Below are 26988 nucleotides of genomic sequence, written 5' to 3'. Positions count from 1 at the left end.
ACCTAGCCGGTTTTGATGTGTTCATCATTTTGAAAGAACTTTTATCACATACGGCTGGATGGTTGGGAGTAATTTAACCGATTTTTTCTATCATTTCGTTTTTAACGTACAATATTTTTCCATGAGTATTTGAACCAATCAAAAACAAACATATGAGGAATAGATGATGGAAACGATGTTTGAAAATCGTTTAAAACAAAAAAAAAAAAAAAAAAGAAGGTAAATGAAAATCCATTCGATTATTATTAGGAAACAAAATAAAACTGAAGTTTTGAATATCTGACGGTTAGTTGCATAATTTTGTCACACAAAAATAACTCAATTTTTCCCTGCACCTATTTGCGTGCTTGAATACCAAACGTACGAATGTTCCTGCTTCTCAATCCTAGATCTTAGCCTATGTGGACATCCCCGAGAGCTACTTTTGACTTCTGGAAACAATATAGTTAGAAGTTAGTTTGGGTACACAGTTTAAAATGACTTCTAAAACCAAAAAATTAACTTTTTGTGAAGCAACAACATTTTACTTCTGACTTATGTTTTTGATATCTACTTCTGGTATCCAAATAGGCTATTAAGTCAATCCCAAAAATTAAACCCAAAAACTTTCACAAAAAATTACTTTTAGATATTATTTTAAAAATGTGTTGTCACCTCAATTTAACTTCTGACATTTTGACTTCTAGAAATCAAAAAGCTACTCTACTTTTGTATCCAAAGTCCAAACACCCGATAAAGACAACCTTTGCTATACTACGGGGATCGCCCTATCCAAATTAACTCCCCCAGCCTTGCTCGTGCTTTGGCCCAACGGAATACCAATGTTGAGCGTTGTAAGAGGAAAAGAAGAAAATGAAAAGGATTCTGAAACCAATGAGTGGAAATGGAAGTTTGGTTTTCAAACAAAATACGAAGATTACCCAATTGGGTAAATCTGGTAGAGTTAAAGAAGCCATTCAGATATTTGAGAGCATATCAAATAAAAATACTGTATCATGGAATTCCATGATCTCTGCTTATGCTAAAAACGGGAAAATTAATGATGCACGTAGGCTGTTCGATGAAATGCCTCGAAGGAATCTTGTTTCATGGAACACAATGATATCTGGTTATTCTCATAATGGTCAAGTACATGAAGCAGCTGCCTTGTTCGATGAAATGCCTCAAAGAGATTACTTTTCTTGGACTTTGATGATAACTTGCTACACCAGAAATGGTGAGCTTGATAAAGCAAATAACTTGTTTGATATGCTTCCGGATAAACAAGACCCAGTTTGTTGGAATGCTCTGATAGCTGGTTATGCAAAGAGTCAGTGGATTGAAGAAGCTCGAAGGTTGTTTGATAGAATGCCAGTCAAGAATTTGGTTTCGCGGAATTCTATGCTTGCGGCTTATACTCAGAATGAACTCATGGATTTGGGTTTGAAGTTTTTTCTCGGAATGGAAGATAAAGATGTTGTTTCTTGGAATCTGATGGTTCATGGGTTTGTTCAGCTCGGCGACTTGGAATCAGCATCATTGTTTTTTAATAGAATTCCAAACCCGAATGTCGTTTCTTGGGTCACATTGTTAAGTGGTTATGCAAAAAGTGGTAAGATAGAGGAAGCGAAAAGAACGTTCGAGGAAATGCCTGAGAAAAATATCATTTCTTGGAATGCTATGATCGCAGGTTATATGCAGAATTCACAAATTAATGATGCTCTGAAAATTTTCAAAGAAATGCCAGAGAGGAATTCTGCATCATGGACTGCAGTGATCAATGGGTACGTCCAAAACGGTAAGCTTGAAGAAGCAAGAGAGTTACTTGAGAAGATGCCTTCAGGGAATGCCACTGCTCAAACTAGTATGATCTCTGGGTATGTGCAGAAAATGAGGATCGATGAAGCGCGGCAAATATTTGATAAGATTGGTTCCCGAGATTCTGTATGTTGGAACACTATGATTGGAGGTTATGTTCAATGTGGTAAAATGAGCGAAGCGATAAGATTGTTTGAGCAAATGCCAAGAAAGAATTTAGTTACATGGAATACTTTGATTGCTGGTTTTGCTCAAAGTGGGAAAATGGATAAGGCAATTGATATCTTTGAGGTTATGAAAGAGAAAAATTTAGTTTCTTGGAATTCAATAATATCAGGATTTACTCAAAATGGGTTGTTCTCGGAGGCTCTTCAGCATTTCGTGTTAATGGGAAAGGAAGGGAGAAAACCTGATCAATCTACTTTTGCTTGTGGTCTCATTGCTTGTGCTAATCTTGCAGCATTGCCAATTGGGAAGCAAATCCAAAATCTTGTTTTCAAGAGTGGCTATGCTCAAGATTTATATGTTACAAATGCTTTGATCAGTATGTACTCTAAATGTGGAAGAATCTCAAAGGCTGAACAAGTTTTTAGAGATACAGATACGGTCGACATCATTTCGTGGAATTCTTTGATATCTGGTTATGCACTGAATGGATATGGGAAAGAGGCGATTAAAATTTTCGAAGAGATGGAGGTTAAGGGGTTATGCCCAGATCAGGTTACCTTTGTTGGGGTTTTATCTGCTTGCAGTCATGCAGGGTTGGTTGATCATGGGATAAAATTGTTTAAATTAATGACTGAAACTTACTCCATTGACCCTGTGGAAGAACACTATGCCTGCATGGTTGATTTGCTAGGGCGTGCAGGAAAGTTGGAAGAAGCATATAAACTTGTAATTGAGATGCCGGTGACGGCTAATGCAGGAACTTGGGGTGCATTACTCGGGGCGTGTCGGATGCATAAGAATGCAGACTTAGGGAAAATTGCAGCTGAGAAGCTTTTCGAGTATGAACCACACAAAACATCAAATTATGTTTTAATGTCTAATATTCACGCCGAAGCAGGTAGATGGAATGAGGTGGAACGGGTGAGGATGCTGATGAAGGAGCGGAGAGTGGAAAAACAACCTGGGTGTAGTTGGATTGAAGTAGAAAATCGGATCCATCCATTCTTCTCTGGTGATTCAGCAGAAACCAGGACAATAGACATTTGTGAAGCACTGACTCTTCTGACATTGCATGCTAGAAGCACAGATTTTGTTCCTGATGTCGAACTTTTCCAGCTTGATCATGGGTGATTAATTACAACTGAACTCTCGTCGAAATTTATCATTTTGAGAAACCCTGGCGAGTAGAACTTACTAGTGCTTGCCTAAACCTGTCATTCTATATGTTCCGTTCGATAGTGTTGGAAGTGTGGCAACAATAACTTCATTGGGTGTTCAACAGAAGTCACACACAGGCCATTTATTGGTGGAGTGGTTCAAGCTCTAAAACTAGTATGTAATGAATGGCGATGAATCAAAGCAAGAGGTGAAGAAAGGATTCAGAACCCATAGTGATCATCTCAAATACCAGATTCTTCTTGACGTGCACGTTATATGATGTCCTATAACATCCCCAGTCCTGAAGGTCGTTGTGTTTTGTCTTTGTCGGCCTCCGACATATTTAGCTCTAAAAGAATTGGATGACAGGAATCAGGGTCTTTTAGAAGGTATTCTAGTTCTGGACCTTTGAGAAGAGGAAGGAGTAGACAATTCTGGCTTCTGGCTTCTGGGAGTGAGTACCGGCGCTTTCTAGATGCAGCGTTGGCGAGCATGGGGTTGCATTCAGGTTATAAACAGGAGCCGTAACGGGGTTAGAAACAGAATGTCCCTATCATCCTGAACCTACGACGGTGACCATAAATATATACTTCAAGAACCATAGTATGTCATGCGATCTAATTTGTGCACCATTCACCCAACATAAAATATTATTCTTCCATTAGAAACTTGTGCCCTTTTCATTTCTTTTTGCTGGAACCGAAGAAAGATTGTCCCTGTTTATTATATTCATTCTAGCTACAGAAAAACTCCACATGAAAACTAAATTCTTCAAACATTCATTAATCGGCATAAGCCGTAAATATAGTATTACACGTACATATTCATTGTAGGTTATAATGTAGCTTGTATAGAATGTCGTTTATATAGAATCCCAGGACAAATTGTCCAAACTTTTTCCAATTATGAAAACAACTTGTGGTAGTTGCTTCTAGTTGTGGAAACAACTTGTGTTAGTTGCTTTCAATACTTTCTCTAAACAACCTGTGGTAGTTGCTTCTAGTTGTGGAAACAACTTGGGTTGGTTGCTTTCAATACTTTCTCTAAACAACCTGTGGTAGTTGCTTCTAGTTGTGGAAACAACTTTGGTTGGTTTCTTTCAACTTGTATCTTATTATCCTTTGCAATTTACTGATTTTCTTCTCTTTGCAAGGTAAATATGGTTGTCGCAAAGATCAACTTTTGCAACTTAAGCATCTCTCATGTTATCTATGAATCAACTACCTTCAAGGAGATGCAAAGTCTTGTGTTACGTTCTTGGAGTATTCTTTCTCAAGTCCCTTATGTGATTCTTTCTGATGTTAATGGTGTACTTCAAACCATTCGGTCTGATTTAGATTTGAATTTTCTTTTTATATACGGCCAAGCTAAGGGAATACAAGTTTTGAAGTTCAATGTTCAATTCGAAACTCCTTCTTCTTCTTCTTCTTCTTCATGTGTTGCTTCTTCTTCAGCTTCTTCAAGTTGTGTTTCAACTGAAGGTTTGGCTTTTGTTGAAGACATGACTGATGACGTTTCAATGAATCAATTATCCACAAGAGAACCAAAAAAGTGTGATGCTTGGGATGGAATTCTTACCGGCGTTGGTCAGATGTTTGAGGAAGGGAAAGAGGAAGTTGTTGATGTCATGTTGAAGTATCAAGTGGAGAGTGGGTACAAAGTCAACTGATCGGAAGCGTTATACAGTTCATTTCCTTTTCAAAGAAGAAAAAGGATGTAAGTGGAGGTTTCACTCATCTTTAGCATTCAAAGGTGGCCATGCTTTTAAGTGCAAGACTTTTATATCAGAGCATTCTTGTGGTTTGGCTTGCTCTGATCCTTCAAACCTTCGAATGACGAAGACTTTTATAAAGAACATTATAAAAGACGATATTAGAGTTTCAGGTAAGCAGAAAACAGCCGCTGAACATTCAAGATTTGTTTTTCAGGGAGTATCAAGTTGACCTCACCTACCATCAGGCATATCCTGGACTGAAATTTCGCAAAGAATGTATTTTGGGAGATGATATCAAGTCGTATTCTGATTTCTTGTGGTATGAAGAAGCAGTCAAGAGTTATAATCCTGGAAGCGTCATCAACTTTGAGTTTAATGCTGAAAACCGGCAGTTTGAGAGGTTTTTCATTTCTTTCGAAGCTTGCATCACAGGGTTCAACAAGTATTGCCGTCCTATGCTGATAATAGATGCTACGTTTCTTACTGGAAAGTTCAGGGGTGGTCTTATGGTGGCTTGTGGAAAAACTGGCAACCAAGGTATTATGCATCTTCTTTACTATTTTTCTTTTTATTATGCGTTGTTTTTATGACAAACCTTTTGGTAGAAAACTTTGTAGACAACTGTATGTAATTGCACAACCTCAACAAACCTTTTAGGTTTAGATTTTTGTGAACAAATTCAATAACTTGTGAACAACCTCAACAAGAATGAAAATAACTATCACAAGTTGCCTCCAAAATATGGAACCAACTTGTGCTAGTTATTTTCATTCTTGTAGTTTGGCTTTTATATTTTTGAGGCAACTTGGTCAAGTTGCTTCCATATTCTGGAGACAACTTGTTCTAGTTGATTTCATTCTTCTGGAGACAACTTTTCGTGGTTCTTCCACTGTGTAATTCGAAACATGCTACTCATTTTTGTGTTAAATTTTTTTATTTTTTTTTATTTGCAGAGATATTTAGTTGCCTTTGGGATTGTTTCTGGTGAAAAATAGTGATAATTGGCGCTGGTTTCTAGAAAATTTGAAGGGAATTGTCGATGTTGATCGTCCATTGACCATCATATCTGATCGTGGAACTGGAATTTTGAACACTGTTCCTGAAATATTTCCGAATGCTTTTCACTCATATTATTCGTACCATATGAAAGGAAATATTCCAGTTGTCAAAGGCAAGAGTAGACAGACTCCTATTAAGTTGTTTGAGCAATGCTACAGTGCTGTCACCAAGGAGAAATTTTGAAGGTAGTTTCAAGCATGGTCAATCTTAAGTTGTTCTCTGTTATTGAGTGGATGAACAAGATCCCACTGAAGAACTGAGCTTCTCATGAGTTTCTTGGGGAAATGTGGAGAACTTACATCCAATATAGTTGAAAGCTTTAACAGCTTGATTAGGCACGAAAAGCGACTGAAAGCCATCGAGTTGATTTAATGTATTCGTGCTCGGACAATGGAGACAATGTGGAAGAGGAAGGTTAAAGCTAGCAGCTGGACTACAAGACTTACCTATAAGATGCAAGCACGGTTAGACAAGAGGATAACTGACTGTCATAGATACAAGGTGCGTAGAGCTAGTGAAAAGGTATTTGAGATCATAACTAATTAATGCGAAGCATACTGTTGACTTGGACTCCCATACCTACACTTGTCACCGTGAAAGTTATGGTGCAGATTGGTGAGGAGGAGGTATACAAGCACATATCACCTTACTACACGGTCGAATACTACAGAGGTTTGTACTAAAAACCTATCTATCCCATTCCTGATGGTGACAAGACGGATGAGATTTCTCGTACCAAATACGTCATGCCTCCCCCTGTTGGACCATAAGTTGTAAGACCAAACTCTGTTCGTAAACGCAGTTACCGTGAGAAAATCCGCAAGAAGAGAAAGTGTGGCCGCTGTGGAATGCTTGTATACCATGCCGTAGTGCTCCATTGGCACCTCGCCCACCAATATTCAAGAATCAGTCTAGGATTGGAAGGTTCTACAGGATGATGTTCCTATGAAATCTCTCAACTGCATTTGTTCCAGTTTGTTTTATGTTTTTCTGAACCTTTTCTTTAATGCTTTACTGAACTTGTGATTCATGTTTATGTGAACTTGGTTTTGTCTTTAATTGATACTGGTACACTTTTTATGCTGCAGTTGTTATGAAATCAGTTATTGTTCTTTAGTTTGTTGCAGGGTCTGTAATTTTTTTTCATGGAAATTATGTTGTTTATGGCTACAGATTTGAAGGAAAGTTGTTCTAGTTGAAGGCAACTTTTACTAGTTGCTTCTTTTTTATGGAGACAACTATTGGTAGTTACTTCCATGTTGGGAACAACTTATGCAAGTTGGTTCCACATATGAAGACATCTTTTGCTAGTTGCTTCCATTTCAGTTCTTGTATGATTTTTTTGATGACAACTTTTATTATTTTCTTCCATTTTTGGAATAAACTTGAAGCAAGTTTCTTCCATAGATGGAGACAACTTGAGCAAGTTGCTTCCATTTAAGTACACAACTTGAGCAAGGGTTTGTCTGTATTTTTTTATCAATCTCCCCTTTTACCCATGCATACCTGCAACCATACAGAAATATTGCAGCACTTGATATAATCAATGGAAATAATCAAAGCATTCAGACAAATGTTAAGAAGTGTACTTTAATTAGATAATACCAAACATTGTTTTACAACCAATAGTAGTTTGTAGTTCAATCAGAATAATACTAATAAATGTAGTTCAATCAGAGAGTAATACTAATAATACCAACATAATGTTTTACTAGATAATACTAACAAGAACAAATGTTTCCCTTTCAATTAGTTCTATTGAGAGTATATTACCAACTGTCCGAAATATGTTCCTTTCTGACGCTTCCATTCATCAGTGGCATTCAAGATGCGGAAGGCCAACTTCACCCTTTTCTTGTTGAACTTCTCCACATAAGCATCTTTTTTTCCTCGTAGAAATTCCATCATCTCGAATTTCACCAATGTATGCATATACCAACAAACAAAAATTGCGCAGTCGGGGTATTCTCGTTGTTGAAGCACTGGAAGAACCTTGAAAGTATGAGATATAAGCGCACCATTTTTGTCTCTGCGTCCCATTTCATTGAGAACTTTAGTTAACGGCCTTGTCAGGGAATGAATTTGTCTTGACTGGTCTGGATTTTTCTTCATTGAGTTGCACAGCTTCCACATGTCTTCATGTAGCACCAGCAGAACCCAGTGGTAAGGCCGTTTGTTTTTGTACATGCACATCGTAATGAGAAACATCTTTCTTCTGCCATCCACTTGGTAAAATTGTCTTACATTATTTGCAACTGCACTTGATTCTATTGCACATTCATCCCCATTTTCTAAGGAAGATTGTACAAGACCCTGCATCAATGTAAATATTTTTCATTCAGATTTCTATTCATCATATACAAAATTTTATCATCTTAAGTTCTTAACATAATCGAAAAAGTGACAAAGTAATGAGAATAGCAACAAGTTTTTTTATGAATACCTACAATAGATCAGAAGATAATGTTGTCAAATGAAAAGTAAGAAAATTACTTACCAAAGTATTTGTATTTAAAATGACATGCTTGTTGTATCCCTTATCAGGACCCTTTTCCATCTTCTCCTCTAGAATAGTGATGTAATAATCAATTACATCACCGTTGATATAATTATTATCCAGCAGATTCTGGATGTGCAGCTTATCAATGTGAAACTTATTATCCTTTCCAGAATAAGCCATCTCCCTGCATAACCCAACAACCATAAATAACACAGCAGAACATTCTAACGCAAATACTTGAGGAAACTTCAAGAAGTTGCTTTCGTATATGGAACAAACTTGCACAAGTACTTTGATCTTTTTGATCTTTGAACAAACTTTCTTTCTTATATGGAACTGTGAGTGGGGAAAAACGATTTGCTGGTTTTTACGGAATTGAAGAGTCGACCGTGTGGAGACTCCTTGAACCGAGCGAACCTCACACAGATGCACTGCAAGAAGGGAATGTTTTAAGTTCGAGAGATCAATCTGTAAGACCCCGGCCTAAACCAAGAACAATGGACGTTCCAGAGTCAATTCGGTCACAAGAGAGAGGATGGGTTGATCTGTAGGAGGGAAGCTGAGAAATGCGTGAGATCAATGGTGATCTGAGATTGTAGGTATGTTGTGAATTCAGCGTGAAAATGCTCTGAACGATTGAATTTTGCTCAATTGAGAGTAATTTCTATGAGTTCGTGTAGACGGAAGATTGTCTGTATGAACTTTGATGAGAAATTGCTCGTTTTGGCGAATGTTGTTCGAGTGTTCGAAAACTTCTTCTTTTTCAATCAGGATTCAGAGACATTTTATAATGTCGGAGTTGAAAACACCATGATCCCATGAAGTGTGACAGTTGCTGCAATCAGAGAATGGGAAATGGGGAAATCGTGTTAAAACCAATTACTCATCGTGCGGAGACTTGGTTAACTTTCCACCCACTACTTTGCTGACTCTTCCAACTGATTGCACGACTTTCTCACATTCTCGTCGTGGGTGAACACACGTGTCGTAGACCTCCAGACCAAAAACCTAGTTAATATCCCCCCATGTGACACGATTGAAATCTCGTGATTTTGGAGTCAGTTGCTGACTTTATGGGACGATGAGTCCATATATTGCTGAGTTGAACATGATTAACAAATGTTTCGAAACTCATGAATTTAATGTGTCTGCTGAGACGAGGTATCATTATAACCTAAGACGAGCAAAACTGTGTTGCTAAATTGTTGAATATTGATAGTTGAACCAATATTCTTTGATTTGAGCAAATATTGCTAATTGAGTAAATATTGCCGGTTCGAGCGAATATTGCTAGTTCGAGCAAATATTGCTAGTTTGAACAAATATTGTTCTTTTGATGAATTGTTGGTAGCTGGACCAAATAAAATATTAATTTAAGTTACTGACTGCTGGTTCGAGCAAAATAAATATGAATGTTAATCATGGAATCAACATAAAATTATCAGAGTGTTCGAATCTTCTCAGAATTACGTTTCTATAGAGCTCTGGATTCAAAACCCTAAGTTTACCGGGATAATGATTTATCGCAAATCACATAAGACCGGCTACATGGGATGACGAGTTCACCATATAACGCCCAGATGCTCGAATGAGCAAAAATACCAAAGTCTCTTGAGGACCAGTTGGTGAAAGAATGATTAAATGTTGGTTTAATCATTTACTGAAATAATGATCGTGTAAGCAACAAATCATAAAACCTAATATAGAAAATATGAGGGACCGACCAAGAGGTCATGATACCGGCTCTTGGTGGTCGTGGGACCAGTAGATGGTCATTTGAGCGAACTTCCAATTGTTTAGAAAGAGTTCGAACCTAATACGAGCAACTGAGCAAATTAGGTTAAAATCATTAAAACATGCGGGACCAGCTGTTTGCAAGCCTCAAGGTCACCCTTGGTCAGTCAAGGGGATGTGCCCGTGTCACCATAGTGTCCGCGCTTCAGTCCTGAGAATTTTGATATTTTCTGGTGCACGTTTGAGCAACATTTGGAGAAAATATGCAAAATCCATGGTTTTGCTGAAACCGGCAAAAATACATGAGATGATGAAAATAATAAATAAACAAGGAATCACAAGGTGTGAGACCGGCCACGGCTAGGGCATGGCCGGCCGGCACGGTCCCACATGCTTTTCCTAGTTTTATGTGATTTTATGTATTTTTCTCCGATTTAAGGGAAATTCCATGAAACTAGAGAGTTTGGCGAAATTAGAGAACTTCCATGAGATGAGAGACATAAATTAAAATATAAAATAAGGAATGGGAGTGTGGGACCGGAAATGGCCGTGGCATGGCCGGCCGGCCAATGGGCGCGAGTCCCAAGGCACTCTTCCCAATTTTATGTAATTTTGATGATTTTAGATAATTTTCATAAAATCAAAGGGATTTGTTGAAAACCATGACATTTTGTTGAAATCGGAGAGTTTTCATGAAATCAGGAAACAAAACACCAAATAATAATAAAATAATGGGCGTTTGGGACCGGCTAGGGCATGGCCGGCCGGCTAGAGCCCGGTCCCACAAGTTTTCCTAATTTTTTAATTTTTTCCATGATTTTAGAGAAAATACATGAAATTAGATAATTTTAGGAAAAATTCATAAAATCAAGGAATTTTCATAATTTGAGAAGGAATAATAAAATAATGGGACGTGAGGTGTGGGACCGGCCACGGCCAAGGCATGAAAGGCCGGCTGGCGGTCCCGCGACATCTTTCCCTAATTTTATTATTTTTGATAAAATCATGTGATTTAGATAAAAATACATGAAATTAGGTAATTTTCATGATTTTAGGGAAAATTCATAAAATCAAGGAATTTTCATAATTTGAGAAGGAATAATAAAATAATGGGACGTGAGGTGTGGGACCGGCCACGGCCAAGGCATGGACGGCCGGCCGGCGGTCCCGCGACACCTTTCCCTAATTTTATTATTTTTGATAAAATCATGTGATTTAGATAAAAAATACATGAAATTAGGTAATTTTCATGATTTTATCGAAAATTCATAATATCAAGGAATTTTCATAATTTGAGAAGGAATAATAAAATAATGGGACGTGAGGTGTGGGACCGGCCACGGCCAAGGCATGAACGGCCGGCCGGCGGTCACGTGAAACCTTTCCCTAATTTTATTATTTTTGATAAAATCATGTGATTTAGATAATTTCTTTGAAATAAAGGAAATTTGCTCGAACAAGAGGATTTTCATGAGATCGTGAAAATAGTAAAAATATGATAAAATATAAAATTGGACGCGGGACTAGTCACGGCATGACTGGCCAGCTGGTGAGCCTAGTCCCCTGGCGCTTTTGCTTAATATTTTTTTATTATTATTTTTCCTTCCTATTTTGCATAGGTTCCTCGTTCGTTAGTATTTTTGAAATGCTCGTTCGTGCATTCAAAATGCTGGTATGTGCATTATCTGCTAATTACACTTGCACCATTTTTGTCGGGCTTATTCGATGCTCAGATGCCTGTTTTGTTGAATATTTATTACTAACCTGTGGAATTCTGCTGGGAAGAACCACAGATTGAAGTTACGAAATATAACGAGGAATCGTAGAATATTGCTGAATATTCAGGCGATTAATTGACGACTCGTAAAATATTGCTGGATATTCAGACGATGGCTCGTAGAATATTGCTGGATATTCAGACGATTTAAGATAATTAATTGTTGGCTCTATACTAGAAGGGCTTCCTGTCTAGGAGCATTAATTATCTGAGGTTTGAGCAATATGAACTTGCTGGAGTGTCATATTCCTCTTGCATAGTCGGGGAAAATCTGGTTACATCCCGAAGACGTTGTCGCTCTATACTAGCAGACATGCTGTCTAGGAGCCGCCCAATCTTTTGATTCTATACAGTATGAGATGTGTCGTGGCCTCAGCTGAGAGACTACACATCTTCATCTTCTCTGAGAGACTTTCTCCATTAGAGGTGTCATGAGATTTCATGCATAGAGACATGAGTCTTGATACTCATCCGATTGTCGGATCCGGAGTAATTACTGAAATTGCTCAGTATTCATGAGATGTGTCGTGGCCTCAGTTGAGAGACAACACATCTACATGTACTCTGAGAGACAGCCTTCTCAGACAGAGATTTTATGGCATGAGCTTTCATGCTTTAATGAGAGACATGAGCCTCAATACTCATCCGGTTGCTGAATTTGGAGTATAGTTTTACAATTCTACCCTTTGTCGAAAATCCACCATCTACAGGAACATTCTAAATTTTTGGATTAATCACCAAGTACTTTCATCTTTTTAATTCAAGTACCCTAAGTATTTATTCAAAGTATTTTGATCTTTTTCAGTTCAATTCTAGTCCTGTATTTCAGATAGACACGAAATGTATTAGATGAGAAGTAAAGTTTTTTCGTATATTACCTTTATGTGGCATCCTTACAGAATTTCTTGTTCCTGTTTAGTGCACTTATCCCAAAGCTTAAGACTTTTTGCATCCTTTAGTTGTTTTTGTTCCGGGGGTGTTGGATCGATGTACTCTATTGCGTCCAAATCAATAATTTGACTCCCCTATTGTTTCTTGTTTTTCTTTTGGTGTAAACCTGTTCCAGTGAATCCATCTTCCAATTATTTTCTCTTCCTCTCTCTTGGATCGATCTTGACTCTTCTAATAATAGAATCAACAACAGATTTTGCTTTCTCCTCAACTTGTTGCTCTTTAGTTTTTGATAACTCACTCTTTTCGTCTGCTTTTAGTTGTTCAATTATTTGAGAAACTGGAACTGGTGATGCCGGAGACATAAAATGAAAATCAAAATATGGACCTTGAAAGGATTGGGTTTGCACATATGTTGTTGGAGTGTGTAGATTAACAGACATTTCATCTGATGTTTTGTTTTCATCCTCATTCTCTTGTGTACAATATGCTACTTGCCTGCAAATTCAGCAAAGCACAGAGGTAGGAAAAAAATCATTAAAAACACGGCACACTGAAAACAAGTAGAGGATACAACCTTGAGTAAGTTGCTTCCACACATGGAGACAACTTGTGCAAGTTGCTTCCTAAACATATGGAGACAACTTGCTCAAGTTTCTTCCACATATGGAGACAACTTGAGCAAGTTGCTTCCTAAACATATGGAGGCAACTTTCACAAGTTGCTTCCATCCAAGAATTATTTACTACTAATTTTAATAATCTACTAATAAAATGAATGAAATTTTTACCTTTCTGATGCATCTTCTTAATCAACTATAGTGCTCTTTTCTTTCTCGTCTCTAACTGGTGCTTCATCCATTGTAACTGCACTTGTTATTTCATCATGCTCTTCCTCCGTTGCAACTAGAGTTGTCTTTTTCTTCTCTTCCTTCATTGCAACTTGCTCTTCCTCCATTGCAACTTGCTTTTCCTCCAATAGCGCAACTGGACTTGCCTTTTCTTATTCTTCCTCCATTGCAACTTGCACTTCCTCCACTGGCGCAACTGGACTTGCCTTTTTTTCTTCTTCCTTCATTGCAACTGTTCCTTTCTCCACTGGACTTGCTTTTGGTTCTTCTTGTATATCGTCTTTTACTTGCGCTATGTCAGCTAAATATCTGCCAGTTATACCATCAATGTCCACATCCTGCATCAACTCTTCATAACTATCTGGCATATTTACCTCGCCTGAATTTTTCCTTTCAATCGGCTCCTTCACTGCATTTAATGGTGTTTCCTCTTCAGCAATAGAGATTTCTTCGCTCACCTGCATTTTCTCATCGGCATTTAGATTTACTCCCTCATTTTTTGTTTCACTGACTCCCTCATCATCTTCTTTAGTATCACCCGCACTTTCTGCACCTTTAAGGTCACTTACATTATCTTCTTCCTCATCAGCTTCTGTAGTTTCACCTACATTTTCTGTAGCTTTACTGTCACCTACATTATCTTCTCCATCAGTTTCACCTTCTTGCACATTATCTTCTTTAGATTCATGGTTTGAGGACTTTCCATTGGATGTTTTAACTTGAAACATTGCGCTCCACTCTTTGTACTTCTGCTCCCTTAAGAGGTTCTCTGGTGTTTTCTTCAACTCCTCCCAGTAATTCAAGTTCTTGTACACGGCGGCCATCTGTTGTTGTTGCTCATCTGTCAAGTTAATCTTCTCCTTGTTAGCTTCATAGATGCTTCTGAGGAAGTTGTTGTCAGCAATGAACTTTCCCAAGAACTGGTCTCTCTCATCAATCCTATAGAAGACCTCTTGAAGTGCAACGTTTTCGGCTTCAAGGAACGCGCCATTTAGCCTCTCTTCTTCAAGTAAATCATACAACATGTTGTTGAAAGATTTCTTTATTTCTAATTCTCCTTGCAACTCTTTCAAGTAAGTCAGCCCTACCTCATCTGGTGATAGTTCGTCTCGAATGCCTTATGTAAACTGAAAAGTTCCAAATTAGTCAGCATTTTTTTTCTTCAAAATCAGTGGCAAGTTAATATACAATTGGAACCAACTTTCTGCTTCTATTTCTGAAATCAACTAGATCAAGTTGCTTTCATTTTATGGAGACAACTAGATCAAGTTGCTTTCATTTTTATGGAGACAACTTGAGCTTGCTTTCATATTATGGAGACAACTTGAGCAAGTTGTTTCCACATATGTTGTTTCATAGCACTAGGAAATAAATCCTAAATTAAATAGTAGTGACTAAAGTAACTAGCCTAAATTAAACTAGCAAAATGAACTGATAACATGTTTCAATCATCATTAAAAGCATAATTAACCAGCAAAAGAATTGACTATGTTTAGCACTCAGAGAATTGACAAATAGCATAAGAATTTTTACTTACAGTAAATCCTACTGGAACGCCATATTCCCGTCTTTATCTTTCCCTTCTAACGTCAACTTATTGCAGAAATCTAGATGGTGCCACCTAGTGAATCTCGGAGTCGCTTGTTCAAATCCTTGTCGCTTCGGCAGGTAGTTGCTATGCTCCAAAAATCAATACTGCAAAAAAACATTTTAAATGTTAGTTAAGTTTCTCAAAACATTTTAAATCAATACTTGTCAACAATTTGTCTTTTTTTTTTACCAACACTAGTGGTATGCACCCAGGTACACGTTTATGACCATTTTTTCCTTTTGGTTTCTTTATATTAGCCATTAAATACTTCACTATGTGGTCTGGCCACGACACTCTATGCATGGAGAACAAGTATGGCATCTATTTTTGTGTAAAGTAAGCTCCACTAGTGTCTGTGAAAAAGAACACGGTGCACAACCACATTCCAAAGAAAATCCAAAACAACGCCAGGTCCTTTCCATTTTCATCTTCTTTTCTCAACACCGCATCGATCTGCTGCCTAGTAACTTTGTAGTTTTTTCCTTCTTTTGGGGGGAAGTGTTTGTGTAAGAATATTATGTGTTCTTTAGTTACTTTCCTCAATTTATTCTCCAATTCACCATCTTCAGGCCTTCTTTGCACTTTGAAGAAAACAGCAAAGTCCTCTGCTTTTGGAACATAAACTTTCTTATCAATAAAAAATCCAACTTCCATTTTCTTCCTCACTACTACACTATCATGACAGCTAAGAAGCCTCCCTACAGCTTCACCAATCTTAGTGTATACTTCTCTTTCAGCCGTTACTTCTTTTGGAGTCCTGTCTTTTGGTTATTCTTTAAAGAATGGTTCAATAAAACCCCAATACGGAGACTCTATTAAGGCTTTCACATGGTCTGGATTATCTTTCAATACTCTATGCAAGTAGTAACTGATATCTAACAATGGTAATAATCCAGACTTATATGAAGTATCTATCTTCTTCTTTTTACTTACAGTCATGCAAACTATCCAATTAACATCTAATACATAGATACAGACAGCTAATTAAAAGAAGATTTATATGTTTTCTTTTTCATACCTTTTCCTTATGGAACTTTGTCACCAGTTTTTGTTGTTTCGTTGCTGGGAGCATTCTTTGCAGACATGGTTGCCTTTGCTTTCAATCTTGGTGAAGTCCTCTTCATACTATTGTTGTTCAGAGAATAGAAATAGTTAGCATGACATCTCAATAGCGCTAACAAATTCAAGTTGTCTTCATATATAACAGGAACTACCAAAATCTGAGATAAACTATCTTAAGTTGCCTCCAGAAATGACAATAACTGGGAACAACTATCATAAGTTTCCTCCAAAATACAGAGGCAACTAGTACCAGTTGCTTCCAAAAGCACAATTCATTGCAGAACATAATGGGAACAACTAGCACTAGGATGTCTTCAGAACCATTTAACATGTTCCATTGCATTCAACAACATACAACAAGTACTAGGAATATGAAGGCATAGATGAACAACATTTTCAGGTAATTTTTTCTGCATCAAACTAATTGGGTAGAAACAAAATGCAGAAATCATCAAACCATCAAACACTCAAACAATATGCATAAACCATCAAACCATGAAATCCTCAAACAAGATGCAGAAATCATATTATGAAACAGTTGTGCTTCAATAACTGAATCCACAACCTAAATAACTACTGTTCTTTGAATCAAAACCCTAACTGAATCAAAAATCAATGATAAAAGTTTTTTTTACCTTTCTTAATTCCAACATAAGACTTCTATTTCTTTATCACCAACAAAATCAGTCGATTTAGTTGATTTTCATCACATGCAACATGAAATCGAAGCAAATTAGTAAGAATCATTAACGGCTGAAAATATAAATCAATTTTTTCAATAATTTTTTTGAATACAATCGTTTCCGAAACCCTAACAAATCGAAATTCAGACGAAGATTAAACTGAATGAAACACAAACAACTCAAATTAGTATGTTTACCTTCGATTTTTGTTGTTGATATTCACTGCATCTCTGAAATCAACTGAAATCCATTTTTCTTTCGTTTTTCAGTTGATTTTGTTCTTCTAAATAAAAAAAAAGTTCAGATCTACTAAGTTTCTTTCGTTTTTCTAATGATTTTTAGAGGTTTTGCGGTGATTTTTGGAGGTTTTTTTTTCCTTCGGTTTTTCCTCTGAAATTGAGAGAGAGGGAGAGAGAAATAAATGGGTTGAAATGAAAAACTGTTGGTTGGATAATGACGCTGGCAACGGTTATTTTATGTTATTGAAGGGCTTTTCAGTATCTTGTAATGAAATGGTCCCCATGACACTTGTCAGCAAAAGAAGTATAGTGAAATGGTTCACATGACACCTGTCATCAAAAGAAGTTAAGAGAAAAGTGGTTCCATAAAACTAAAGTAACACTTGACTTTCCCAATTAGGAAACCGGACTATTTTTATGAAACATTTATTTTTGGAAACCACCCTATTAAAAAGGAACGAAGGGAGTAGTTTTTAAGTAGTAATTGGTACGTTTGCTCGTCTTATTTATGATGGAATTCAGGAATGATCCTTAATTTGTTTTACTAACATTTTAATCTATATTTTAAAAATTGATTTGCTTGGTTTATTAACATTTTGCGAATTGGCGAGCAAATTTTGGAGAACTTACAAGTTACATATGCATATTCAGCTGTTAAAACATGGCACAAATATTACTTTTCTTCATATAATCCGTCAATCTCCGAATGTTAATAGCGCGTTTGGATACAATCCTGCTTCTGACTTGTGCTTCTCTAGAAGCAGAAGTCAGAAGCATAAGTCAGAAGTCCAAATAAAAAGTCGACTTTTCTATTTCTAGAAGTCGTTCTGAAATTCTACGCCCAAACTGACTTCTACTTCTGATTTGTCACAAAACGTCGACTTTTCTACTTCTAGAATTGGTTCTGAAATTCTACACCCAAAAACTGATTTCTTGCTTTTCGATTTCTAGAAGTCAAAAAGATACTTCTGGATGTGTATCCAAATGCGCTATTCTTGATAAAAGAAGTTGCAACTGATAGTAAATTAATATACATATTGGTTAAAAGTATTGTTGTTGTTTCGAGTCCCATATCCATATGCTTGCAACCAGAGGAGTATGAATTCGGGGCCATAGGATAGGACTTTGAAAGGTCCACATTCTTTATTCTTTAACCCACATGTCTATCAGTTTATAATCTTCATGTATTTTTTCTTATAGAAAAACCTTCGCAAAAAGAACTAAGGACCATACAAGGGGATAGAAGCTCTTGTGTGAGGTCTGCTTTCATTGTTCTTACATAAAATAGCTAAATGAAGAGTTTCCAAATTTTGAAGTCTGTGGATTAACTTAAGACTACTTAAAACAAAAGAGATAGGCTTGATTCTTGAGCTATAATCTTCAACATTGTTTCTTGAATTGTCATAGTAATTGGGGTTGAACCTTTCTTGGATAGCTTGATGGTATAGATAGTGAAATCTGACCGGATTTCCTTTGATTCAGCTTGTACTTCAATATTCATGTGCTGCTTTTCCTTGGCCCAGCTGAAAGCTAGATCTGCACCTCTTGTTGCTCCCCAACCTCCAGAGTGATCTGAGTATCCTCTGCTATCAATGTTGTTTCCTGCAGCATCTAAAATAGTTAGTTCAGAGAAATATTTAAGATTCTCAGGGTTATGTATAGTGCATATCCTTATGATGAAACCAAATTCTTGTGGAATATGGTTTAGATCATAGGGAATTTGGATGTCTGGCTCAGTGTCAGACCTAGTGTTGTTGGGAAGTAAACCATTGAGATCATAAGTAGGTAAGTTGTGCAGTTTGTTATAATCACAGAGATATTGCTGGATACACTGAGTAGTGTGCTTTCCATTTGGTTTTATGTGATTGAAAAACTGGTCACACCTAGCTTTCTAGATATGCCAGCATGTGGTAGCATAGAGGATTATTTTCCAGTTATATCTACAGTATCAAACCAGGAGTTAAACCATTCCATAAAGTTTGTATTGTTGTCAAACTTTCTATGGTTTGGTCCAATGAGGTCCTGCCATACTGCAGTAGCAGCAGGGCAGTTTAAGAAGAGATGTGTCATTGTTTCCTCCTCACTGATGCAGACTTGACAGATAGGATCAACATAGTGTAGAATGCTTGCAGTCTTTGTATTTGTAGGGAGGATTTCATGAGCATATTTCCAGAGAAAAATATTAATAGCTGGAGCAGTATCCAATCTCCAGAGAGCCTCCCAATTTCTATTACTGGTATTATCTCTGTATAAATAATCTATCTTGGCCTTGTAGAGAGCTTTGACAGTGAACTTTCCAGTTTCATATAAGTTCCATTGTATTGAGTCTTCTTCCCCTGGGTTGGTGCCAAGATTCAGAATGGCTTGAGCAATATTATGATTGAAAATATGTTGGATGAGTTGGGTATTCCAGCTTCCATCATGATCCATGAGATGAGACAGCAGCTCAATTTGTTGTGGACAGTGATTTGGTTTGAGAAGTTTAGCTGTAGAGTTGGGTAACCAGATATCTTCCCAGATGTTGATTTTCATTCCATTGCCCATCTTCCAGTTACAATGTTGTTGTATATTATATATTCCTTCAAGGATTCCTTTCCACATCCAAGAATCACCAGGTTTTGCTTTTGTATCCATATTTAGAACATTTCTTCCCAGAAGATATTTGGCATCCATCATCTTGTACCAGAGTGAGTCATTTTCTTGTTCAAGTCTCCAGCCAATTTTTGTGATCATGAACTGTTGAAAAGTTCCATATTCATAAAGCCTAAGCCCCCTATTTATTTTGGTTTGCAAATTACTGTCCAAGCCTTTGGGTAGTATCCTCTTGGATTTTTCAGATTTTTGCCCTAGAAGAAATCTCTTTGCAGCTTGTTTAAGTCCTGACAAGTTTGTTTGGGAGTTCTGAAGCAATTCATTTGATAAATACTAGCTGTGGAAGTAACAATTTAGATTAGGACTTCCCTTTCCTGCAGGATTTAGAGGCACATTTTCCCAGCTGGATAGTCTCTGTTTTAGTTTATCCACTCCTGGTTTGAAAGACTTGATTTTGCTTCTGTGATTAAATAGAGGACAACCTAGATATTTGTCATCCAGTTGTAGAACTTGGACTCCCATGATGTTGCTGATGGCAGAGAAGAGATTTGGGTCAGTATTTTTGCTGAAGAAAACTCCTGATTTGCTGAAGTTAATAAGTTGACCTGAAGTTTCTCCAAAGATGTTGAGAATGTCCATGAGATTCTTAGCTTCTACTTTGTTTGCTTTGCATAAAACCATATAATCATCAGCAAACAGAAGATGGTTAATGGAGGGTGCACCTCCACATATTTTTATTCAAGTAATGATACCTAAATCCTCAGCATGAATAAGTGTTCTTGAGAGAGCTTCCATGCAAAATAGAAAGAGGTAAGGGGATAGGGGGTCTCCTTGCCTTAAACCTCTAGAGGGGTTGAAGAAAGAGTCTGGGGAGCCATTGATAAGAACAAGAGAGGTAGTGGTGGTGATACATTGCATAATTTTGTTGCACCATTGTTCATTGAAGCCCATATTTGTCATGATGGTGTTGAGAAATTTCCAATCTACTCTGTCAAAGGCTTTAACCATGTCAATCTGTATTCCCATACTCTCATTCTCACCTTTGGTGCCTCTTTTGGATCTCATACAATGTATAAGTTCATGAGCTATAACAATATTGTCAGAGATTTGTCTTCCAGATATGAACGCAGATTGGTAGGGGGATATAATTTTGTTTAGGAAAGGTTTCATTCTTTGGGATAACAGCTTGGAGATGATTTTATAGGTGGTTTTTCAAAGACTGATAGGTCTGAAATGACTTGGGGAAGTAGGGTTTTCTACTTTAAGTATGAGAGATATGAAGGTTGCATTCATTTCTTTTAAAATATGACCAGACATGAAGAAGTGTTGTACCATTTTAACAATGTCTTCTCCAATGATATCCCAGTTAGCTTGGAAAAATTTTGGAGGGAAGCCATCTAGTCCTGGGGATTTGTCCTAAGCCATGCTGAAGAGAATACTTTTAACTTCATTGTGATCTGGGATTCTATTTAGCATATTGTTGTCAGTTGAGGTGATAGTGGTTGGAATTAGGTTGATAATCTCTGGGTTGATGGGAGGGTTTTCAGCAGTAGCTATTTTGGAAAAATGTTGAGTGAAGCAGTGTTTTATCTCTTGATAGTCTGTAATACAGTGACCTTGATTGTCTCGGATAGCATCAATCTTGTTTCTTCTTGTTCTGCACTTTGTGGCTCTGTGAAAATAGCTTGTGTTTTGGTCTCCCAGCTTAATGAATTGATCCATGCTTTTTGTCTTCCAGAATATTTCTTCAACATCCTGCCAATCTCTGAGTTGATATCTAGCTACTTTGATGGCTTGACTTCTGTCAGCTCTGAAGTAGTTAGTTTGTATCCAGAGAAGGTGCTGCTTGCATTCTTCAATGTTAATTTTTATGTTGCTATAGACCTCCTTGTTCCACTTTCTGAGTTGGAGCTTGATGTCTTTTAGCTTTCTAGCTTTGAGAAAAGTACTGGATCCAGTAAGGTTCTTTCTACAACACTCTGATATAATTTCCTTGCAGTCCTTGTCATCTAACCAAGGGACAAAGAACTTGAAGAGAATTTTACCAGTTTGCCAGGAGGGGTTAGAATTGAGAATAATAGGGTGGTGATCAGAGCCAATAGAAAGCATGTTGGTGATGGTAGTGTTGGGATGTAGCAAGAGCCAACTTTCAGTGGCCAGCCCTCTATCCAATATTTGTTCAGTTAGATTGTGACCATCTCTTTTATTTGACCAAGTTAATGGACAGCCAGTGGAACCCAAATCCACAAGATCCAACTCAAGGATTTTGTTTCTAAATAAATTAGATTCATTGGTATCTATAGGATGCACACTTAATTTTTTAGTGTCATGAAGAATAATGTTTAGGTCTCTAATAACCAACCAAGGTAAGTTGTTAATGGCAGCAGTATTTTCCAGAATCTTCCAAGAGAAGAGTTTACTATCAGCATCATAAGGACTACCATAGTAACCAGTGTATAACCAAGGAGAGCCATTGACAGGCCTAACAATAGCATTGATATGGTTGAGAGAAGAATCAAGGATTTCAATGTTTAGATTACTCTTCCATATCAATGCTAATCCACCAGCAGTGCCACTAGAACCTCCTGGGTTAACAAACCAATAGTTATGAACATTTGTGTCATTCATAGTTTTTATGAGATTTTCCTGTTTTTGTTTAGTCTCAGAGATAAAGATAATGTTAGTATTTAGTTTGTTTAACATATCATTTAGATATCTTTTAGCATCCTTTGTTCCCAGTCCTTGACAGTTCCATGCCAAAGTGGTAAAGAATTGCCAAAAATAGTATACCAGAGGATACTTTGAAGATAGTCTTCTAGTGATATATGGTCATAAAAAGTATTCATGATCAGGTAGGAAAAGTACCTAGTTATGTAAAGAAATGAGTGCAAGAGAGTAAGATTAAAGAGGTGTACCATATTAGCAGCTGAAATAGATCCTAAGCCACCATTAGCCATCTGAGAATTGTTGTTTGAGTCAAGAGACCTTCCAAATTTGTTATCCTGATCTTTGAACCGTATTAGGCAGTCAGAGTCAAAAGAATTGATTTCAATGCCATTTTCATCTTGGGTAGGTTTCTTTCTTTTGGTTTCCATCATGGTGTCTAGAGGAGTTGGTGAAGATATCTGTTCAAACACATGAGATTTCTTTTTTGCCTTCCATGTTTCTTTTATCTTCTTGGCCTGATCAGTTTCCATTCTTTCTTTAATTTGAGCTAGGGTTGGTAAGAAGTTGAAAGGGAAGGGTTTTGGTGGACGGGAGGTTGGAAAGATGCTATCAGGGTCCATAGTGGGATGATCTTCAGTGTTGGAGGTGCTAAAAGTTTTAGCTCTTGCAGCAGTTTTCATCCGTGGATAATTTTTTTTGTAGTTTCCAGCAATCTTCCTAGCAAATTCCAATTTTTTGTTTTTGATTTGAAAAGCTAACACATCTGGATGAGGTTGGATGTTATCCAAAGGTGTTTCAGGTTGAGCACTAAAAATGAGTGGTTCTTTTGAATAAGAGGCAAGGTTAGCAATAGTTATTTCAAGCTCCTGTTTTTTTGATATCTTCATTTTTAACTCAAATTCAGCAGCAATATCAGCATCAGAGTAGGGTCTACAGATGATGTTTTTTTCCATCTTGAACAATTTTTTGTTGTTGAGTTCTTGGTGGTGGTGCTGGTTGAGGGGTAAGGAAATTGTTGTAGAGGGATTGAGAGTGGTTTGGTGGTGAGGGGAAAGGGGGTTTGGATGGTCAAGGATTCTGCAGACTTTACAAAACTTTATTCCATTGAGAGCATAAACAAATTAAAGCCAGTGATGGAGATGCAAATACTGTCTAAAGAGGTAGATTTCAAAGCATAGCTCTGAGTGATGTGAGGTGAATGATGAATACAAAGCACAAAGTTTCTATTTTGGATTATTTCTTTTGTCAGTACAAAATTTACTTTATTTTTTGTTGAATGATGTTATGGGATTGGTAATGGATTGAGGTTTCCTGGAAATAATCATGATAAAGCTGAAATTGTATAATTTAATTTTGCTTAGAAAGGCAATAAACGGTTTTCCTAAGCTGTTGAGATTAGTATTGCAATTAAGCCAGTAGATAATTATGTCTAAGCTAATATGTCTGAATTTAGCATTGATACTAGTATGTAGGCTTCTGGTGAAGGTGATTCTGAAGTCGTAGGGAGGTTTAAGATGATAGGAATTGAAACTAAGAAGAAAAATGTTGGTCCTTAGTAAGAGGTTTAGAGGGTGATAGTCTCTCTGGTTTATGAACATGCAAGAACAATAGGGATGTACCAGGATTATAAATAGAGACATACCAGGATTGTAGAGAGAGGTATCCAAGTGACTTACCCATTTAAGCTTGTGGCCTAGCCTCCTCTGAAAAATTTGAAATACTTGTAGCATAATGGTATTGTAGCTAGTCTGATGCCAAGAAATTGAACAGGAGACTGAGAGGAGTTTGTAAATGTTGCTGCTTAAGATTATCTTCCGAGAAAAATATATAGTGAGGTTGCAATCTTTAGACTGGACTGGCATAGGTAGCTTAAAATTTGAGACACTGTAATTATTGCATACATTAGATGGTTGGGATTTAATTTGCAGGAGGGGTAATTTCTTAGACTCCTTATAATTGAAGAAAGTTATGAAAGGGGGGTTTCCAGCTTCCAGATTAGTAGCTTCAATGATTTGGTTTTTGATAGAGATGTGATTTTGAGAGTTTTTCTTGGACGGGGAGAATCCAGCTTCCAAACTTGTGTAATTTATGATTCGAGTGAATTTTGTGTTGTGTGTGATTTGTGTGACGATCGTGGTAGCACAATCGTGGTTTTTGACGATCGTGAATTTTGTGTTGTGTGTGATTCGAGTAAATTATGATGATCGTCATAATTTTTATGTATGATTCGAAATGTAGTGGCATCGTGTACAGCCAAGACTTAGCATAAATGGTATTTTTAAATGGCAAATTTCGCCTGTATATTGAGATAATTTTCCTAAAAATTAAGGTGACCTATTGCTAAAAGAATCTTAAAATGAGTCAAAGTATGTTTAATGGCTATGTAGAGACATGTCCCGCTACCATTTCAGCTTAGTTCCTTTCTCACCCTTTAAGGATGTTATTTTATATCACTCACGCTGAGATATGTTTAATAAGGGGCAGTATCTTTTAAAGTGTAGATGTGGAAAATCCTAATACTACATCCAATGAATCTTAAGAACACATAACATAAGTAAACAAGCAAGAGATGAACATGAACACAAGATATATGTGGTTCGGTGTGATTACCTACGTCCACGGGGGTAAAGAGATGATCTTGTTACTCGATTCAAGGTTACAAGTGATGATTCTCACACAAAGGTTCTCTATTCTCTCACAATGGTATTACAACACTTTTGTCTCCCTGGAATTCCTTGGTCCTTCCACTCTCTACAAAGCTCTCTATTTATAGGATCTCCTGATGGTACATCCAAACTACAGTGTGTGTCGTAGTGTATCTTCCTTGCTGTTCTTCTCGGGCATCGCGTGACATTCCTCTCGATGAGTCGTCCCAGGCTTGGTGAGCTCACGATGTTCTTCTGCCCGATATTGACTGCTTGGTATAGTATGACCCGACGTCGTCCTTTATTCCTGGCCCGATATTACTAGCCCCGACTCCTATTTTGACCAGATTCCTCTTATCTTTCCAACTACTTTGTCAAAGAATTTATTACTCTGTTGTCCGACAGACTTCTCTCCATCACATATGAGCTCTGCTTGTTCACGTGCTAGCTTCAGGATTTAAGGGGAATGATTCGGTGCTTCATTCTTCCGTTGTCACTGGTACGACATCGCCCAGGATTGATCCACCTATGTATATGGATTGTTTATACTTACATTTATACTACTTCTTCCACTCGTGTGCTTGGCACGAGGGGAAGAAACCGCTTCGGCTTCCACGATACTGGCCATGCCGCGTTTCTCGCCATGCAGTTCCCCATTATCTTCATCTTAATTACCTGCTACCTTCTCCTACGGTCGTATCTTCTTCTCATTATAAATTCGACGGTTGGACCCTTGAATATTTTTTCATTCTCTTTTTGATAACCAGTACTTTCTCTTTCTTAATTTCCGCCATTTCTCTTTCACTGTTGGTTCTTCAGTTACTCCATCACCATGTTTCTTCCTCAAAAACCCTTGTTTTTTCTTTAAACCTCCTTATTGTTCTTCGCTGCTGCTGCTATTGTTGTAGTTTTTGAACTTCATCGTCCTCCTTCGACTTATCTTCCGCTTTTCGTTTTCTCTCCAGTCCTCTCATGGCTTCTTCGACTCCTTAAATGACTGAAAAAAGGTGTGTGAGTTATACTTTTTCCGATGAAGATGGTGCTCCTCTTGAATCCTTGTTTATTGTTGACAGCCCATCGCATTAAGATCATCACACTCTTAATTCTATCTTTTCTGATGGTTCTCCCCCATTTTCATGTAGGAACGACAAGAGAGTTGCCAAAGATTTGACGGATGAAAAGTTCATCAAACATCTGAAAGATGATTATGATATCCATGGACGATATCAGGCTGTTATTGGTCCAAAAGGTTACTTTGAAGAAGGAGGAAGTTTTAAAGTTTCCTCACTCGGCCGAGCCGACCGTTATCATCAAAGGTCAATTAGAGCTCGGGTTACGCTTTCCTATGTATGATCCTATCCGTCCTTTCATGTATGTGTTGGGGTTTTCGTATACAAAACCATGTGTCTGAAATTGGACTTTAGGTAACAGTTTTGTAGCAGAAAACAGTGATCTAATGATGTCAAAACCGTGGATAAAAGCCTATTTAGGGATTAAAATGTCTACAAGGTTTGTTTGGATTAGGAAACTTGTATGACGGTTTGTAGGAGTTTTTTCCAAGTTTAGGATTTCCTAATTAAGGTGTGAGTCTATTTTTAGGAGTTCTAAGACTTGGGGAGCAAGGATTTCTCTACTATATAAGAGGGCTTATATTGTGAGTACAAATCCAATCTCTTGGTTAATTCTCTTAGAGAATCCTCTCTTTATGAGAGTGATTGGGTCACAACCGTTGTGTCCTACAATGGTTGGTGATGGGGAAAAAACTATGTGAGAAGAGTGACTTTTAGAAAAGATCGGGTATGGGAGAAATCTAGGGTTCATATGGGAGAAGCTAGAATTCATGATGTTCTTCGTGTTCTTA

General features: G+C 37.3%; 2 protein-coding genes across 2 annotated transcripts; one reads left to right on the top strand and one right to left on the bottom strand.

Moving 5' to 3' along the window:
* Positions 1–824: 824 nt before the first annotated feature.
* Positions 825–3979, top strand: LOC113290082 (pentatricopeptide repeat-containing protein At4g02750-like). The gene has a single exon (XM_026539607.1). The coding sequence runs from the start codon at positions 853–855 to the stop codon at positions 3094–3096; it is 2244 nt and encodes a 747-aa protein (XP_026395392.1). The 5' UTR covers positions 825–852; the 3' UTR covers positions 3097–3979.
* A 9821-nt stretch (positions 3980–13800) lies between these two features.
* LOC113291791 lies at positions 13801–14673 on the bottom strand. The gene has a single exon (XM_026541284.1). It carries the CDS (start codon positions 14671–14673, stop codon positions 13801–13803), a length of 873 nt encoding a protein of 290 aa, XP_026397069.1.
* Between the last annotated feature and the right edge of the window lie 12315 nt (positions 14674–26988).

The sequence above is a fragment of the Papaver somniferum genome, chromosome 6 (assembly GCF_003573695.1).
Source record: "Papaver somniferum cultivar HN1 chromosome 6, ASM357369v1, whole genome shotgun sequence".
NCBI lineage: Eukaryota > Viridiplantae > Streptophyta > Magnoliopsida > Ranunculales > Papaveraceae > Papaver > Papaver somniferum.
The sequence above is the reverse complement of the archived record's forward strand: the minus strand, read 5'-3'. Positions and strand labels throughout refer to the sequence as shown.

Excerpts from the sequence above, each read along its gene's own strand:
- LOC113290082 (XM_026539607.1), top strand. The coding sequence starts at position 853 with ATGAAAAGGATTCTGAAACCAATGAGTGGAAATGGAAGTTTGGTTTTC.
- LOC113291791 (XM_026541284.1), bottom strand. The coding sequence starts at position 14,673 with ATGTTGTATGATTTACTTGAAGAAGAGAGGCTAAATGGCGCGTTCCTT.